Genomic DNA, 19762 nt, shown 5'->3' with positions numbered 1-19762 from the left:
TCCCTTGACATAGAATTTATGCAGCCTGCCTCAGAGGCTGCAAAGTCTAGACAAAGAAGAATAAGTCTGAACTGCAATTCCTCTTGCTCTCATCTTCCGATGAGAATACTCCAAGAGATCTTGGAATGGGACAAATCCAGAAACAGCATCAGGATACTGGTTAAAGAAAGTAACAAGAAACAGATTCATCAAGAAAAAACACCTCAAACTAATTCAATTTTCTTCTGCAGCAAAGTAACAGTTTTTGGGCTCAAGAAAAAGCGTAACTACTTTATATCTTGACCAAATTTAAAGTTTTTTGTAAATTTTCATATTTTTTAGCAATTATTATTTTTTTTTTTTTCAAGAAAGTTTGGAAAACATGACCTAGATAAAGTTCATTCAGGCTGGATTCAGTGGTTATCATTGGTTCTTCACAACTGATTGGTACAGACCTGGATGAATTCCATGTGCTATTCCTGCTTTCTTCTCATCTCTAAGTGGATGAGAAGAAAGAATCAACTTATTAAATCTGTAGACCAAACAGAACAAAGAAATACCAGAAGTGTGAGGGACAGGATTGAAATCCAGTATTATTGGGGCAAAGTGGAAATATTGGAAAACCAGGAAAGAAATACAGCTGTACACACTGCATAAATACAGTAAGGAGAACTTAGAGCCAGGGGTTCTGATTTAGCCCCACTGTGCAAGCCCTGTGCAGTCACTTGGTCACTCCCCCCTCAGTGGGATCAGGGAGAAAATCAGAAGAGTAAAAGCTAAATCACTCGTGGGTTGAAATAAAGACAGGTTTAACAGAGAACGCAGAAGCTGCACTCACAAGCAGAGCAAAGAAATTAATTCACTGTTTCCCATGGGCATCCTGGTGTTCAACCATCTCCAGGAGAGTAGGGCCTGCCTCATCAGGCAGAACAGTTACTTGGGAAGACAAATGCCATGACACTGAAAAGTCCGCCCTTTCTTTCTTCTTTCCCCAGCTTTACAAGCTGAGCATGATGCCATATAGTATGGGATATTCCTGTGCTCAGTTGTGGTCAGCTGTCCTGGCTTTGTCCCTTTCCAACTCCTCATGCACATCCAGCATCCTCACGGTGGGGGTGGTACAAGAAGCAGAAAAGGCCTTGAGGCTGTGTAGGACCTGCCCAGCAGTAACAGAAACATCTCTGTATTATCAACTCTCTTTTCACCACAAATCCAAAATACAGCCCCACATCAGCTACTATGAAAAAAATTAACTCCACTTCAGCCAAAACCAGAGCACTCAGAGAGAATCCATTGGTAAGAGGGGATGACAATCTGAACAGGAGTCAGAGTTAAGCTATTGAGCACAAGGCAAACATGCAGGCTGGAGCACATAAACATGATTGTGCCCCACAGAACACATGGACTTGTCCTTTCACTCTACTGAGCATCAGCAGAGCTTCAGCTGCAGTACTACATCCTCGCCTGGGTGCTGCATTTAAAGAAACAAATGAGCCAACTGGAGCAGGTCCAAAGAGCCACAGGAAAGAGCAAAATTCAGCAAAACACAACCCAAAAAGATATACATATAACTGGGACTAGCTAGCAAAAAAGATGGAAGACAGAGTGGGAAGAACAAGTGACACCATTCAGTATTTAAGATGCTTCTGTGAAGAAGGAACATTTTTTTCTTCTGCCCACAGTGGGTGGGACTGATTACACCATAGCAAGAGTCAGCTCAGACATTATGAAAAACTTCCTTTCATTTAAGAGAGCAGAACAGGTGTGATATTGTAAATGCAAGGAAAATGAAGCAGCTCTTTAAAATCGCTGTTACTTCGGGGTGAAAGACAGTGAGAGAGGTACTGTATCTGTAAGCAAAATTTTTCTTCCTCTTCCATAAGGGATGGCTTGGAAATGGTCACTACTCCATTTTATCAAGAAGCTACTTTAAACATCACTTCTGACTGATAAATCAAAAAAAAAAAAAAAAAGACAGGTAAAATGACTGCTTGTGATGAGAATCTGCTTCTTGCAACTGAAGAATTACACATGGCAATGGAACAATTGAATATGGCAATGTGCTTCTTTTTTCAGCTGGCACTTTCTATTATTTGCATACTTTTAGTAAGACACAACAAGATATGACAGTTGCTCCAATTTCTTGTCAAATTCTTTTTGTATTTTCATCTGCAATAAATGACAAATGGGGTAAAAGCAATGAAAGGTACTCTCCTCACCATATGAGGAGGGGGAGAAAAATTGCATACACAAGTGATCCATTAGTTTAATGCAAAAGAGATTATGGAAGCAGTAGTCACTCAAGAGCAAAGGGATAAGTGATGTTCTCACAAGCCATTACACTAATGGTGAGAGCAAGGGAATGCCTCTGTAATTGCCAGAGAGCAGGCTGAGAAAGACCTCTGGGGATTCAAACAGTGCACAGGGCAAAGGAGAAACCACTCAGCCCTGGCAGAGGGATGACTGCTGACTTACAAAATCACATGTGTTATTACAGACATCAGACCCATCCTTGCAGCCTTTACTTGTTAAATGTCAGTCCCTGGTTTGTTCAAGACCCCATGAGTCAAATGTATTTCAAAAGCATTGCCTAGGGGAGTAAAGGATCAAGTGTTAAGTTCCCTGTATTCCCTCCTCCTCAGTTCATTTACTATTTCCAGTTTCCCAATTCAATCCTCATCTGTGAATCCAGAGACAATCCTCATCTGTAGAGGCAAGAGCAGAACATGGATACAGTCTTCCCAATGCACAGCTCTGAGTTGTACAAAACCTGGTCACACCAAGGGAAGAAGTGAGCCACTTCTTTTCATGCCTCTACTAGACCTGGCCCAAGAGACAGTCCTTTTGCTGCTTCCCTAAAATTTGCCATCCCACCTGTATCTCCACCCCTCGGCTGACCTTCCCTCAATGAGTTCATTGCCCTTCCACCTCCAGGGTTCAGCCAGTGCCAAGCTGCTTGTGGCCAGCACACATGAAAAATTAACCACATTCATTTAAAGCAACACAAATCTGCTTAAGCCTCACAAACTACTCCACTATGCTCCAGGTAAAACTCCACAGGAGGCCAGCACGGCTGATGCCATGCTCCCTTTTAGCCAGGGAAGGTTGGAAGTGGTACCTCTAAACTACAGGCCACTCTTTAGTATGAAGTCAAAGAGAGGTACAGCAGAGACACATGTGACCATGTACCTCAACCAGCCCTAATTCCCAGAACTAGGGAGTCACTTCACAGATTCGATGTGCGCCCTGCAGTGCTGACCTCCATCAATCAGATAGTTAAAAAAAAAAAAAAAAACAACACTGCTTTCAGACACTTTGTTGTGCTTCATATCTCTCAAGAGGCTTCCTACACTGCACAAGCTCTTACCAATGGGCACACATTACTAACAAATGTCTCCCTCATCTGTTGGCTTTTTGGCAGTCCACAATAGGTCACTCAATGCAGTTACCCTTCCTTAATAAAATCTTCCCTGAGGTATCATCAGAAAGTATTATTTCCTTTTGATTATTTAATATTTCAGAATAGAGACAGTCTCACCCTGGTTTCATGGGGTAGAAAGTTTCTCCCATGATTACCCCCAGAGAAGATGAAAAGATTTTTCTTTTTAAGTGAGTAACATTCACGTTTGTAAAATAAACAACATCTAAAAGGCCATATAACAAGGTTTAGGAGAATATAAAGGAAAAAGTGAAGCATAGCCAAGTCAAAACCACCCCAAATCAATAAAAAAAACCCCTGTCATTTCTTGCTACCTCAGACTTCCAGAGTTTTTTTGAAACTGGGCAGAAATACCCCCAAATCCAACCACCTTCTAGTGAGAGCAGCACTTTTGGGAATTTAATAAAAACCAAGGCTTTTCCTAGTGTTTGCAGTCTCAGTAGTCACAGGGTCAAGGAAAAAAAAATTCAGCTTTCATGCAGTACAACCCCAACCTACACACACTGAAAGCCTTGAACCCTGTAAGCACCCTGATTTCATAGGAGAAAGTCTCCACATCAAAAGCCTAGAAAATTCCTCCATTGGCAGGGAGTCCAGCATCTGGGTTTTCAACATTTATAGACAAAATTATTGTCTGGATATGCAATTACCATTGCTGTACCAAGTTATATGCAGGTGATTATGAATCAACCATTATTGCTTGTGACACCTTCCACTGAACATAATGACATTCAGCCCCTCCGTTAAAGCAAAACTAAACTCTCCAGGGAGACAGACACAAATTATACGAGCAACATACACTTCAAGGAAATGCTAATATGAATTACCACAGAAATACTGACCAGAAATTCCAGTCCTGTATTGACACAAACAACCCTGTAGTAGATGTGAGGTGAGATTTACATCATCCAGCTCTAGCTGTTTTGCTTAAATTTGCATTGAGGCTTCCTTGAGAGAGAGACATAGGAAATTACAACTTATCTTAAGATAGAGAATGGTTCATCCCAAGCCCTTCTCTGCACTACAAAGAACCCAGTTATTCCACTGGCACAAAAGGACTCAATTCTAAAGAAAGATAAGATATATTTAATACAGCAATGGGAGAAAGATCCCAGAACACCCACCAAATTGAACAGGAATCCCCAGTACCTTCTAAAACTCATAATAATCCCAATAAACAAATTGTGCATGAAAATCCGAAGCAGAACTCACTGAGGTGTTCTGCATTTTGGAAGATTTGAATATTTCACTTACCAATTAGGGTAAGTCAAAAATGTCAGAAACATCAGAAGTGACTGTCTCACAAATGACAACTACGAGACACAATTCTGTGAAATACAAGGTATAGCACTGAGCAGTGAATCATCCAGTGTCTGTACACCCAAACCCCTATAACATCACACAGGTAAAACGAACACAGCCGTGGTTCACAGGTATTATTGCAATGGACATTTTGTAGCAGCAAAGGGAAGGATCTTAAGGAAGAAAGTAACAAAATATTCAAGTAGTCTCATACCACTGCCTCAATGAGTAGAGAAAGCAGCTTGAAGTGAGTTGCCAAACTTTGTTGCAAAAACAAAGTACTTCAGTCATGTTAATTATGTAACAAAATAAGAAGAGGAGGGCACAAGAACGTGTAGTTAAGAATAAGCATTATTAAGCATATCCACAAAGATAAAAATAAGATCAGTAGACAAAAAAAAAATTGACCTGGGATTCAAATAAAATGAAATAGACGAGAAAAATGCCCTCATAGCAGTGTTTTAACTTGCAGAAAGCTGATGATGTTAAGATCACCATACAAAAGGACAAAAATGACCAAATCATGGACAAAGATTTTTGTCAAAAGACAAACAGAAAATTATATTCTATAGTAATCAAAGAACAGAGGTCAAATTGGTCTAATTAAAAAAAAAAAAAAAAAAAATCAAATACTACAACTAAGTCCCTGACCAAAATATTGTAGTAGGAGGAGACAAAGGAGAGAAAGGGATCATATATGAGAAACTGGATCATATCCAATGAGATAGCAGTGGAACAGGACCACACAAGATACCCAGAGGTATAACAAAAGATGCAAAATTGTGCATTAGGGGGTTGGAGTTAGAAGACAATTACTATGGGATATAATGCAAAAGGAATATCCAAAAAATAGAGTGCACAGTATAATGGTGACAAATCAGGAGCAGGATGGTACTAAAGATAAAGGCAGAGGAGAAGATTAAGAGAATTCAGGGAGGAATAAAAAACAGCTGAGGGAAGATACGAGGTTCACATGGGAAGGGGCAGGGAGGGGAGGGGAGGGGAGTGGAGTGGAGTGGAGTGGAGTGGAAGCAGTAGGAATCTGGTTCACAACATCCTAAAGGAAGTGATTCTTAATGCAACAGCTAATTGAGCTCTGAAATTCATTTCAGATACAATGGAGGTACAGACAGGTTCAAAGGAATGCAGAGATTTCATGGAGCAGATCTCTGTTGTAAGGTACTAAATCCACAGAAATTCAAGCAGTTAAAGTTTCTGAGCAGCAAACAGTTGGGGTAAGGTTAAAGAAATAATACAGAGAAAGGGTTTTTTTCACAGCTGACAAAAATCCCTGCAAAACACCATCTCCGTTGCCTTAGTAAGTCTAGACCAAAGATTTTTACCCTTAGGCCTTCACATCTGTTCACAGTCCACCCAGGTGATGACTGTAACAAAAACTTTAAGCCAGTAAAAACTGATACTTCCACAAGGAGAAACACCTTGCTTTCCTCCCACTTCTTATTCCCAGTCTTTGCTGGTGTTTGCTTGCACTGCCCTAAGCCTTCATGGAGCAGCCAAGCAGACCTCACTCTGGGTTAAAAGCACGCAGCATAAAATAACTGGTTACTTCTAACCCGGGTCACTTCCCTGACACAGCTCTCCATGCAGGCACACAAATGAATGTCCTCACCCAAGGAAATGACTAACATGCAGAAAAGAGTGGCTAGAGAAGCAGAAAGATGCACTGGGATTATTTAGCCTGGAGGAGAAAAGGCTCAAAGGGGATCTAATCAATGTGCATAAATGGCTGGTGGAATGGAGTGAGGCATTCTGAGCAAGGCTGTTCTCAGTGGTGACTAGTGATAGGACCAGAAGCAATGGGTACAGACTGAAATATAGAAAATTCCCTTTAAGAAAAAAGCATTAACTAAGAAAGAAAAAAGCCCCAAACAACTGTGAGGCCTGAAGAATGCAGGTTACATAGATAATTGGATGGCAGATTTGACATAACATTCCTATGGGAGATCACATCCCTGCTAGAAGAGCATTTAGTACCTGAAAATTTTGGGTCAATACACTGAAAATGGCTAAGTCTTTGTGGCAGAGCATGACAAGGATCTCTGAAAGATTCCTATTTTTGTCTATGGACAGCAGAACACCTCTAAGGAAATGGAAAGAACTTTTCAAACTATTTTTTCCTACATATATACTTGGCTATCCATACTCAGACCAAGCACAGTGATAAAGCTTCTCCTAATTTGCTTTTGCTTTATCTGTCAACAGACTAAAAGTTTGACACCTCCAACTTCTGTCCAGCTAATAAGAGCACTTCAAGATTAGTTTTGCCTCCTGCTATGTGAGTACCTTGACCAGGGAACCAGAGGCACAGCAGAGATACCCTCCAATCCACCATCCAGCAGAAGTGGTGCCAGGCCAGGGGGAGACTGAAAGGTAATTGTACACACAAGACGCAAGGTAAGGACTAGCAAACAAGCACAAGGAATCTGTTAACTAAACAGAATCAGAAATAATCTCAGGATATCAAAAAATTCATTAACTGTCCCTTTCTTCATCTTAAGAGACAACAAACTGCTGTTGTTGAGCAGCTTCTTCTGAACAAGGAACAGCTCAACTGTCAAACAAATGCACTGTCACACTAAAGAAATGCATTTTCCACATTCATGTTTTGCCAGACTAAACAGCTGGAGGGTGGTCTTCAACATACCAGAGCAATCCAGAAGGCAAAGAGCGAAGGTCCTTTGAAGGAATAAGACAAATCATCACAAAAGTGTAAGACTTTAATTGAAGCCATCATTTTTCTGTCCACTGCACTAGTGACTAGTTTGACTGCCACAACAGAAGTGAAGCCAAAATGGGAAGCTAAAATTTGTCTCCTTGATGAGGACCACTTTCAAACCATCTGGTGAGAGTCTGCCTTTGCTATATCCTAAGACAGGCCCACTGTGTCAAAATACAGGCCATTTTGCAAACAAAAATAAGAACGTCCCAATACCACTGAAACCAGGAGGGGCCAAACAGTAGCACTATACTTAGTTTGCACCAGACACTTGAAAGCCCAAACACAGGCTCAAACAGCTACAAAAAAGGTATTTGTGAGGTGGAAGGACGTTGAGATAATGAGAAGAAAAAAAATTTGCTCCCAGCAGTGTCAGGAGGGAAGAAAAGAGAAACTCTCTAGCATAACATTTGAATCTAACCCGGGAAAATTTAATTCAAAAAGGGAGCAGGTATCCTGTTCAAGGTGATCTTGTCAAGCCAGAAAGCAATTGTGTTTGGGGGACGGGCTCCCCTCACTAATGTGTTTTTGTTTTCCAGTGCACAAGTGTTAGAAACTGAAAACTGAGAAATCTGTGTGGTCTCTGTCCCACATATGCGGTGAATATTTCCACAGTTATTTTAAGTCCTCATGGGCCAAATGCATCCCTAGTGCAAGATCAGTGACTTAAATGAACTTGGCATAAGCTGAGACATGGGCCCCAGGCTTCTGTGAAGTAAATACAATAGTACAGCACTTTCATGATGTGCACTTGAGATGGGAGATAATTTTTAAGAAAGGGCTGTATAAAGAAATGGCAGAGTAGGTCAAGTCTCATTCTCTGCACTGTGGGAAATCGAAGCATTCTGAAGTTTTCCTTACAGCTAAAACATAACAACAACCACCACCTTGCCACACCTCCATGTCTGATCTCTCCCAACTGGATCTGATCATTAAACAAGGCTGCAGGGCTCCAGATCCTCTGAACAGTTGCCAGCTGCAGTACAAACACATCCTCATGAGGAACATTTTGATTCTGTTTAAAACAGCATTTTTTTTGACAGAAAACTGTTCCACTGGCAAATTTTCATGCAGCTTCACTACTTAACATGCCTCCCCTCCTCCCACACATCCATGCTCCAGAACTACTTCCAGAAGATAATTATACTGCATGTTCACAGTGTATTGGATTTGCTCCTGCCAGGTCACCTGTCTTTACTGGGAGTGAGAGACTCCAAAGAAAGGAGTCATCAAAACAAGGATGATGCAATGTCTACACATAAATGACACATATGCCTCAAAAATACCTGCAAATAAAAATACATGGAGTTTTTGGGGGATGGGGGTGGTTTTAGAGGCTTGGTAGGTATCTTCACGGTAGCTCACATGGTAGCTCACAAATTCAGCTCTTTACTCAAGCAGCTATCTATCAGAAAATGAGCATTGTAATTATATCACCAATCTTGATCAACAACTCATGACTTGCTTGTGTTTTTTGGGGACTCTAGTTTCCAGCAAATAATGCAACAGCGCTGCACAGATCTGAGTAGTATTTGTATCTCCATCTCTTCCCTGTGACTCAGCATTCAGCAGGGCTGAGAAGGGCTGGTCCAAGCTCCTGAACCAAACCTGAAGCTGGGCAAGCCCAGCAGGACAGCACTGCAGGGACATGAACTACAGCAAGAGGAGGAACATCAGAATTAGTTAGCAGTCTCTGAAACACTCTTCTCAATGCCAGCCCTCTCTGCTCTAAAACAGGATTTTTTTTTTCTCCACAACAATTACATAAAATTGGTTCATTATGCAGAAGACTTGCTACCTCCAGCAGATGCAGTATTTGCTTGCTGACTTAGGCTGAAAGTTTTTTATCTCATGCTTCCTTTAAAAAATGTGCGTGTGGGGAAACAAGAAAACAAAAAAAAACCCTTAAAAGCTCCTAGAGGGAGCAAACTTTTTTTATTCATTCATCATGAACAGCAGTTTTAACTATGTTTCTCTAATGAGAATTGGCATGAAGTCCAACTGAGACCTCTGCAGCTACAAAGTCTCCTCCCACTCTACCATCTATCAGAATCCATGAAAAGAGAATCAAGGATAGCGGTTATGGAAAGACAATGGTTTGGCTGAGTGGCGCACCTGGAAAGCATTTCTCAGTAATCTCTCACCTTCACCTTCTCACTCAGAGGTGAGTCCATCAACTTTCTATGCTCGGATCGAAGGTCCTCTGAGGTTATCCCATATGATATGCAGCTTATCAAAGCTCTGACTGAATTACACCAGTATCCCGTTACATGGGAATTCGTATTTGAAAGCTTTCATATTCACCAGGATTCCACTGAAGAAATGAACATGCAAATTCCCACTGGATGCATCAGTGAGGCATGAATAAAACAGTTCAGAAGAGTAAGACTGAACATAGATATTCTGGACCAGATCAAAAGAATGGGGCTTACGCAAAATTTAGGCATTGAAGTTGAAAATGATACTTACTGCTACTCAGTCCTGCTCTCAGCATAAGAGGATTCGGGAACCTCGTGTTCTGCTCCTGTGCATCGCAGAAACACCAGTCTTGACAACCCACGTGCTATTCTGCATATAAAACACCGGAACCAGCTCTTGGCAAAGGCACACACAAACTCCCCTTCTACCCATCAAAGCAGAATTATGCTCCCTCTTGCTCTCTGGCTCAATGAATCTTCAAATGTTCCATGAAGAACATAACAACTTTGGCCAGATGCGTGTAAAGCACATCCCGTACTCACACACACTAAAGAGAAGCTCCCTGCCTGTTAGGACACATTCCTGGAAAGACACAGATCTAGGTCCTAGATCTAAATCAGATACAAGAGAAATAGTAACACCCTTCTTGGGGAGGGCAGCTTCTCCCTGAACACCACGCCTTACCCAACACACCAGTTCTGAGTTCCTGCTTTTGAGAACCTGCCTCCCTTCAGGCATTGTTAGCCAGTTTTGCTAATTTTGACTTAATCCAGGTCACAATGACACTGAGGGGGCAGAGATGCAGCAAGCTACTTTTGCCTTCATAACATGGGGAATAAAAGTGCTGGGGACAGCAGAGCCCTGCACATAAACCAGTCACACACTGCCAACTCAAGATAATCTGTCATGCCTCTCTTTTTGGTGCAGCACTGCACGAAACATCGCTAGAGTGTCCTGGATATAAGCGAGTAAACTCACGATATGCCGTGTACACTTAACAGCTTAGATCTTCATTTGCTTAAGGCCCTTTTATCACTTTTCATTTCAGCATGTGGATGCCCCCTCTTGTGGTCCCACAAGGATGATTTGGATTAGCAATGCTGCATTTATAGCCTTTTTGGTCCAGGTAGCTAAAGCAGATGAACTGGGTTTTCAGTGAGTTATTAGAAGGCCATCAAGTAGACTGATCTCCTGTCCATCTCAGTCTACTGTGAGAAGGTCACAAGTCAGCCAGGCATATTATTTACGACCCTTCCCAAGCTGCCAGATAATTCGGTGTTAAATCAGAAACCTCCTCAAACGCCCTATTTCTCATCTTCCCCTCACTGAGCCAGCTTGACAGCCCATCTCATGCAAACCCTGAACCTACTACTGCTGCCACCACTTACACACCAGCTTTCCTAAGGTGCCTTGTCTCTCTAAGGTCAGCGGGACTCCCTCAGCAGGAAACATCACGCGTGCACATGCAGCGCTTGCAGAACTAGGTTGGGAAAAAATAGGTCAAACCAGGAATATATTTAACTTGGAGACCAAACCTCAAAATCGTATCTTCCCAACTAATAATATATACACATATGCACAAAATCCACAATTTATAACCATTAGAAAATCATCCTTTAAAGAACTAGGCAACCAAAATATTTTACAGAAGCAGAGACTCTACCAGAAACATTTCTATTTCTACTCCAAACAAAGGTTTAAACATAAAACGTCTTCCCCACAGCCCTGCATCATCCTTTTGCTGTAATCAAGCAACTTCTTTCTCTACTATCTTTTGGGAAGTGTTACTCATTTCCAACCAGAGCCTTAGACACTTTTTAGGGTTTTTTTGAAAGATGGTGATGGTGCAGGGTTGCAAAACCCCTGCAGGGAGCCTGGCCTGAGCCACTGCCTCTATTCCAAACTTCAAAAAGCCACCTTAGCAGACAGTCAGGGTCAGGAAAGGAGGCAGAAAGGCAGCCTGCCCCTTTCTAGAAGTTCTGCAGCAACTTCCCTGGGCTTCTGACGATCTTCCAAGATGGATACAACTTCCAAGACACTACAGCTCACACGTCAAAAAAAATTACCATGCGGCTCCAACAAGCAAGTCAAGCAGTTGCTCCTTAGATTCCTTTTCTAGAAGATGCTGTCTTCCTCCACCCAGTGTAGGCTCCACCTCTAGACAAACCTCAATAATTCAACTGGCAAGTTGAACACACAGGCACCCAAAACACTTTACCACACATTTGCTACAGTTTTGCTGCATTCCCTGCTTGTGATTTTATTCCCACATTCCAACACTTTTTCATTCTCTCCCCAGCAACAGTAAAACCTAATTTGTAAATTTCCCTAAGCACTTCATGATAGGCAAGTACCCTCTCAGCACCACGCAAAAGATAGCAATATTTAAAGACTCGGAGATATAAAATTAGGTGATACACATTTTTAATTAAATGCCCTAACATAACTGCTCAAATAGACAAACTAAGGTTTTAGTCTACATCATGTTATTGGGTATGGAGAATTACTCTGTGTTATTAAACATGTTTTAATGGTCTGAAACATAAAATTACATGACCAATGCTACCTGTGCAGCAAACTGCATTGCAAAGAACAGTACTTTGCAATCACTTGGTTCTTGAGCAGGGAGAAGGTAGAAGGGGGAGAGCAGACTATCAAAGAGAATGAAAACACATGTGCAGAGAGGGAGTCTGAATATCTGCAGCAAGGATTCTTTGAGAGTGACAGTTCTGAGGAGCATGAAAGAATAAGGCAAAGTCAAATTTCAAGAGTGGCTAATGTTCTACACCAGGATGCAGTTTCCTGACCAACATAAGAACTGCTGTCTTTAGTCAGGTGAGAAATCTTATTCTTTAATGGGAGTTTTGTTCACAAAAAACCTGGGTAATTTCACACACAAAGCAAAATCTTTAAGGAACATTCAGAAATGGAAACAAAAAGGAAGGTAAATCAGGTAGCCTGACCCTTATAAACCACCAAAGTGTTCGCTCTTGGAAAGGGGTCTACCACAGGACCATGTGTTTCTCTACTGAAATAATTTTCTAGCCTAAGAAGTGGAGAAGAAAATACAGTTCAGCTCATTAGTCCTTAATACCTGGTCAGGGTAGTAACTTCTGTGGCTGTTTCTGCTTTAGCCTGCTGCTCAAGTAATGAGAAAGAAATGTCAGTGCTTCATGCTGGCACAGGACACAGCCAGCTTCCCTATGACACTCAGTTCTATAAATAAATAAATAAAATCACCAGAGGCCTTGCAGCACTGCCTTTCGTCAAGAAAAGTTCCAAATAACTTTAGAAGGAGCATTGCTCATTCTCAGTGCTCAAACCAAACTCAGTAACACTATCTCAGCATCATGGCTTGCCTGTGACTCTGGGTACGTATGTAATGTTTCTGAATCATGGCCTCACATTGGCTACCACTTGAGAGCATGGTGCAGTCAAATTAGGCAAACTAAGAGTTCATGGAAAGACCTTCCTCCTTATCTCTACACAGCTTTCACATGCCTGTAACCAAGGACAGGAGACCACCTAATGGCTACTGGGCATTTCATGAGTCTCGAACAGCATCATCTTAGAAACCTGTGTTCTGACTCCAAGATTAAATATTTCATCTGCTTACCCCACTTTTCATGGTTAAGCATGTGGCAACTAAACTTTGCTATTTAAATCAAGATGTGGGTTTAGAGAGTAAATCTGGTATTTTCTTTGTCTTCTTAAAGCAACCATGCAGTCGCACACGAAACATACCTCATTGAAGAAAAGTGTATCTATTCTTTAAATTAAAAATTCTAGGGCCTCTCACATGGCTTTTCTAAACACATCATTAAAGATAAGTGACAAATATCCCAATACTTGACAGATGTTCTGAATAAAATGTGAACACTTAATGCAGCCTCTGGAAAATTTAAATTTTCCTGAGGCTGCATTAAGACCTTGGAATAAGACAGTATCTCCTACTTTAATGACACTGTCAGTCTTGAAAGGGCCCAGATTTCAAAAGAAAAGCAGCAAGTTGCCCAGGCTGGGGACATCAGATGATCACATTCATCCCAGTAGTTTGTAAAGCACTTGTAATAGTGCTCAGATGCCCAGACAGGTAGTCCTATGCACCTGAGTTATTGCATCCAGCTAGAAGGACTGCAGTTCAAACAGTTTAGGAAGTGCCTTATAAGAGGCATAGAGTTCACATGCAAAGTTGGATTATGCCCAACTTCATGGCTTCTTACCTAGCTTAGCAAAATCTGTACAACATATAATGTACAAGGTGCCAAAGAGACAGACTTTGGCAGGATAGTTTGTTTTAGGGAGGAAGAAAAGTCACGGCAACTCCTAAGATCCAGAGAGAAGCTCCTTGACCCATCCCTGCTCCATACAACCACAGCAAATAATGACTTGTTTTACCATTTTACCAAGAATTTCCCCCCCTCCTCTTGTTCTCCTCCTACCCTTGGGAAAAGCAGACTATTTCCTGCTCCTCCTCTTCTGCTTACACATGTTTCAGAGAGTTATTCCTAACCAATCCTCCTCTCTGTATACACTGAGTAGCACAACATCAGAACTTCTCCAGCTTGCAGGATGTCATCCTAAATTTTACATGGAGATGTGTGAAAGCATTTGGTTGGCACCAGAAGTACAGCAGGCTCCTGCTTCCTTTAAAAAAAAAAAAAACCAGACAGGCCTGCTGAACCACACATATCAGGACCTGAGGAACCTGATTTGGAAATTGAAGGTGCATATGGCACACATTTTTCTATGAAATGGAAAAATTAATTTTACCACATGACACATTCCAGTCTTGGTGTTCAAGAGGTCATTAACAAAACTACTTTAAAAGGTGCTAATAAAAACAAATGCCCTTAACATCATAGACTTCCCAGATGACTCCTGCTATGGAGATGGATGACAAATCACTCCGTCAGTGATCTCTAAATTCCATATTGACTACACTGAAGCAATTAACCATTTATTTTTAGAGCATGTTCCATTTTAAACACAAGTGATTCAGTCCAAGATATATTCTATACTCCATTGCTATTTAATGGGTTAACAACTCTCAAATTTAATTGGATTTTAATTCTGGGAGAAATACTTGCCTTTTTGATTTTGCCTCCAGACATTGGTTAGGATTTTAATTCAGGCTTGAAACCAAACAAATGTTGGTGCTCTACAAGCATCTGCAGAGAAATATAAAAATATCTGGAAAGTGTGAAAGAGCAAGCCTGTTTTGCTAAATGCATAAAGTGAAACCACAGCATAGGTCTCAATAATAGGTTTCCTGACTGCTGTGCACACGCTCTCTCCCACAGACCTTCTGCTCTGCAGCAAGGGAACGCTGCCTGCACTGCTGCGTCCTCAGAGAACTTTGCAATACAATGGAGCACAGCGATTCCCTGGGGAACACAGCGCTGATCACCGACTTCGATATTTCAAACACAAGCACGAGGGATTCCCCCTGTTTTAGGATCTCAAAGAAAAGGCTTGCCATATCCAAGCCATAGTTTATCTGCATTATAGGCAATGTTCTGGACAAAAGGATGAGGAGCTGGAATCAAGCTAAGGCTTTTTGAACTCATGGAAAAGAAGGGTGAGATTATGAGTGGAAAGTTGGGGGAGGAGAGTCCTGAAGAGCTGACAGTGGTTTCTGCTGCTGCTGCCACTGGAGGGAGAGGACAAATGGGAGCTGCAACAGGTACTGCAGCAAGGGAACCCTGCTCAGCTGCTGCCCTGCTTCAACCCAGCTCCTCCCTGCTGCAAAATCAAAAGCAGTCCACAGCCAGCCACTTGCCCCCAGCAGTCTGCTGCCCAGGACAACAGCTCATTTCACCTGTAGTTTGGACCAGTCTTTCTGGTCCATTTTCCATAAACATCTGAGATTGAGCACATCATCTTGCCAAGGGAGAGTCCCAGCATCTCCTAAGGAGCCCTGCCTGAAGAACCTAAACTTCCTACTTCAGAGCTAACAACAGGATACCCTAGCTAGACATTGCTGACCGAAAAAGGCCAAGACTGAGTCACAAGCCCATTATATAGCTGCCTAGCCACCATTCATTAAATGTAAGGAGAATGGCCCTGGGCTCACTGCATCAAAGAACCTCGCCATTTCCTAATTAATTCTAAGCATCTTGCTGGTCTCAAATCTCAGCTGGAAAAAATCAACTAAAGTAGGCGGCATCTTATCTTGCCCTTTGCTACTGGCTGTGCTTTTATTTTTTCTGAGTTGCATGACCCCCACCCTTCTGAGATTACCACTTGAAAACAAAGTATTGCTGTGTTTTAGGACAAATACGTAAGTACACAAGATCTAGTCTATTCTAAGCTTTATTATAATTATAGGTCATGATATCTAAGGCCAATAGAAATACACTTCTAAGGAATTAAACCAAAGGCCTGCAGTATTTGCCATTCAGCCACTGCAGAATCACAAGAGCACATGAAATGTTACTGGAGAAATGGGTAAAAAAAGCCTTAAACAGAAGCAAAACTGACTCATCTCCTTATTGCCAAAACCGAGAAAGCCACTGAGTGTAAACAAACAACAGACATCCTGAAGAAAAGGGGGTGTCACAATTCCTTTTCCTGCTAATAGGCAGATACACAAACCCGTATGGGCAGGATCATCCTCCAGCTGCTGCAAGCCAATCTGAGGGACACAGCCAATGCTACAGCAACATTCCCGGCAGCACAGGTGCCACTGGAGGCAAGGGAGCATCTGAGGTGATGGTGACTCCCAGTGCAATGATGGTTCATAGCTGTACCTGCTGGAAAGCTGTGGCAGCTGCAGGCATGATCCGCCCATGTAAGCTACACATAAATATGGACACCCAGCTGAACAGTTTGGGGCACTGCTCACAAATGCATAACTTTGGCTTAGGCTGGCAAGCACCCCGTCTACAGAACAGGAAGGAGAGTGAGCCAGAGCACTTGTTTAAAGCTTGAGTTCTCCTCCCTGTCTCTAGAGACCTACAAAGACTATGATCTGTACATGCTGAAGCCAGGCTTTGTGGGTACCCCTAACTTTGGAGGAAACTACATCGGGAAAGACGCAGGACCATAGAGATATTTAGAAAGATCAAAAGTCATAATGAGGACAATCTACGTTCTCTGGCAAAATCTATCATCACAAAAAAAGATATTTTGGAATAATTGCTTCTTTTAATTACTAAAAGCCCTTCTGTTTGAACTTTGCAACTGGTGTGGAAATGAGGAGGTTTTTTGCTGGGTAGTTTTTACAAGCATCTTTCAGAGGTGAAACCACAGGGGCAACCTTAATCCCCTGCATCCACAAGGCAGATCCAGCAGCTTTAAAACACAGGTAACCTATCCTCTTTATTAGAACAGCTCCCGGCTCAACGCCAACTGTCCAACACCATCACTCTCACAACTTGAATCCTCCCCACAATACCACATCTTTTGCAGTGTTTCAAAAGGCAGCTAATAAGCTAAATTTCGCTCTCACTATTTTTCCAAGTCACTGCATTGTTTGTAAGAAGACTATTCAAAAGGAGACAAGGAGAAGGATTTAGCACTACCTTGAATGAATGCTACTTAGCATCTGATGCAGCACGTGCTAAACTTCATGAAGCTTCACAGGGATTGTCTCACAATGGCAAAGGATGCAAGATCGCATGCCATGTATATGAAACAAAGCCACTGAAAAATGCACCTTAGTAACAAGTCTTAGCCAATTATTTATTGGAAAACAGTAAGGACCATACTGTTTATTAGAATGCACGTAAAATACTGAGCATATGGATTTGGGATTAATTGTTTGGGATGTTCTGAGCACGTTTACACAGTCTGCTTTCAAATCAGTTAGCATCACAATCAGATATTGATAGTTCCTGATAAAATCACTGAGAGGATCAGTTCATGCTCTGGCCTGCTCTGGTTTCAAATGAGTAAGCTGACTGACAATAAAAGTTTAGGAGTCCAAAGCTCAGGTCACATTAAGTCAGAAACACATCAGCGACAGCATGACACAAGCGACAAAACATGCCCTCCACTCTTAACTCACATGCTGCTCGCTGCTCACAAATGGTGGCCATCAACCACTCTTTGTTCTGACTCATCTCCCTGCTCACCCTCCTGAAACAAACAAGTAAACAGACCCCATATTTCCTCGGTAAGAACACATACTCTTTTCCCCTGTACTAGACTGAGACTGCATTGACAGGATGAGTGGTGTGGGTTGACTAAGTGTGTGCTGCCTTTTACGTCTTGTTCCGGTTCCAGCATGAAAATCAACATTGCACCTGTGTTGTCCAAACTGGGTGTGCACTTTAGAGACAGACAGAAGGGAAGCAGAGAGAGCAGCCAGGATACATACCGTACTCCACTTCTTCACAAAACACACGTACTACACAGAGAAATGATAATCCCTTCTTAGTGGAAAATCCAAATTTTCAAAATGAATCCCCAAGCCAAAATGAATTACTGTAATAACTGCAATCCTCGCATGAACACTAATCAGAAAGGCACAGCTGACCACCTGCTATGTGCCACCACTGGCACAGCGGCACCCTGCCCCTAATTGCTGCCCTGTTCATACAGGGCCAGGTGCCCCACAGAACATGACAGTGGTGCTGGTAAACACAGGGACAGGAGCACAGCCTGACTGACTGTTGTACAGTCTCACTATGCACTTCTGCTGAGTGCAGCATATATATTAAAAAAAAAAATAGAAGAAGAAGAAAAAAAAAAAAGCAGTACTGCAGCTCCAAACAGCAGGATGCAAAAATCTAAACCCAGGCCGAGTAATTTCTTCTGCAACTACAGAGAAACACATGGGAAACGATGCAATAGAGAACAAAATGAATTGTACTGCCCGTGTCAGTACAAACCCATTATCTATGCAGGCTGCAAAATGAGAAACGCAGCATTTGACAGTGCTACAGGCTAGGGCAATGTTCTTAACATACTTATAAGTTATTTTATTTAATTGCTAACAAAAAAATGCAGTTACATAATAACACAAGGTAATAACCAAAATATGAAGTCACAAGATTGGCTTACAGCAACAGAGCACCGGTGGGGGGGCTGGGGGGGGGGGGGGGAGCAGTTCGTGCTTTAAATTTTGCTGCATTGTCAGGGAGCCAAGAACCAAAACTGGGGGCTTCTGCTTTTACAAGGAAAGGACATAACCACCAAAATTCGGCACGGGACTCTTTATCACCGCTTGCGAGCATCCACATCCCCAAATGATGTCAATCCCCGCCGGCACGTCGCTCATCATAATTCTACACTATTTGGTCGCTAGTGGAATTCAGCCGACAGGCCGACGGCTCAGCCCGTACGCCGCCGGGGCCCAAGGAGCCCCCCGAAGAGCGAGCCCTGCACACCGCCCCCGCCCGGGGCAGCGCTCACGGGCACGGCCGGGGCTCCCATCCCGCACGGACCTCCGAGGCACAAAGGCGGCACCGCGCAACCGGGCACGGTGACAGCGCACACCCACGACCCGCCACCGCATCCCGCCGGCCCCGGGGAGGGCCTTTCCCGGAGCCGAGGCCGCTACCAGCTCCATCCCGCCTCGCACTTCTCCGCTGGGAGCCGACGCCACCCGCCCCACCACCCTCACCCGGGGCCGGGCGGCAGCAGCTCCTCGTACCTGGACAATGCCGGCCTGGGCACAGCTCATGCTCCCTCGGCGAGGGCAGGTCTCACATCCCACACGTGCCTGTCAGCCGGCAGGGAGGAAGGGCGGGCGGGCTGCCGGCGTGTCAGCCCCCGCCGAGCCGCACCATAGTCCAGCACCGGCTGATACGCCCCGCAGCACTACCGCGCTCCCTCCTCCTCTTCCTCCGCCCCGCCAGCCTCCTCCCACCTCGCCGCCTGTCGCTGGGTACCGGCCGCCTGGAGCCACCCACACGCCGCGGCGGGTGCCCAGCAGCGCCGCCCGGCCCGGCCCGGCCCGGCCCGCCCCTCAGCGCTCCTCCCGCCCGGCCGGCAGGCGCTGTCCCAGGCCGCCCGCCTGCGGAGCCCACCCGCGGGCCGCCCTCTCGCTCCCCTCTCACCATCCTCCCCCGCACAGCGCCCCGGCTCTCCTCGACTGATCCCACGGGGACATCGCCGCACGCAACCCGGCTCCCCACGCATCGGGCACGGAGGCCGAA

The 19762-nt window shown here is 43.5% G+C and overlaps 1 protein-coding gene across 4 annotated transcripts in view; it reads right to left on the bottom strand.

Annotated features, from left to right (window-relative positions):
• Positions 1 to 19474, bottom strand: part of HECW1 (HECT, C2 and WW domain containing E3 ubiquitin protein ligase 1) — a 250514-nt gene extending 231040 nt beyond the window's left edge. For 3 of the 4 annotated variants that reach the window (XM_030237185.2, XM_050971192.1, XM_030237191.2), the window contains exon 1: positions 19258 to 19474. In XM_030237185.2, coding sequence (XP_030093045.1) covers positions 19258 to 19287 — 30 coding nt within the window. In that variant the 5' untranslated portion in view covers positions 19288 to 19474. Of the gene's footprint in view, positions 1 to 9926; positions 10245 to 19257 lie in introns of those variants that run through there. The other variant, XM_030237194.2, reaches the window with a different exon arrangement.
• Positions 19475 to 19762: the final 288 nt, after the last annotated feature.

This window comes from Serinus canaria, chromosome 2, assembly GCF_022539315.1.
Source record: "Serinus canaria isolate serCan28SL12 chromosome 2, serCan2020, whole genome shotgun sequence".
NCBI classification, from domain to species: Eukaryota; Metazoa; Chordata; class Aves; order Passeriformes; family Fringillidae; genus Serinus; species Serinus canaria.
This window is presented reverse-complemented; position numbering and strand designations above follow the sequence as displayed.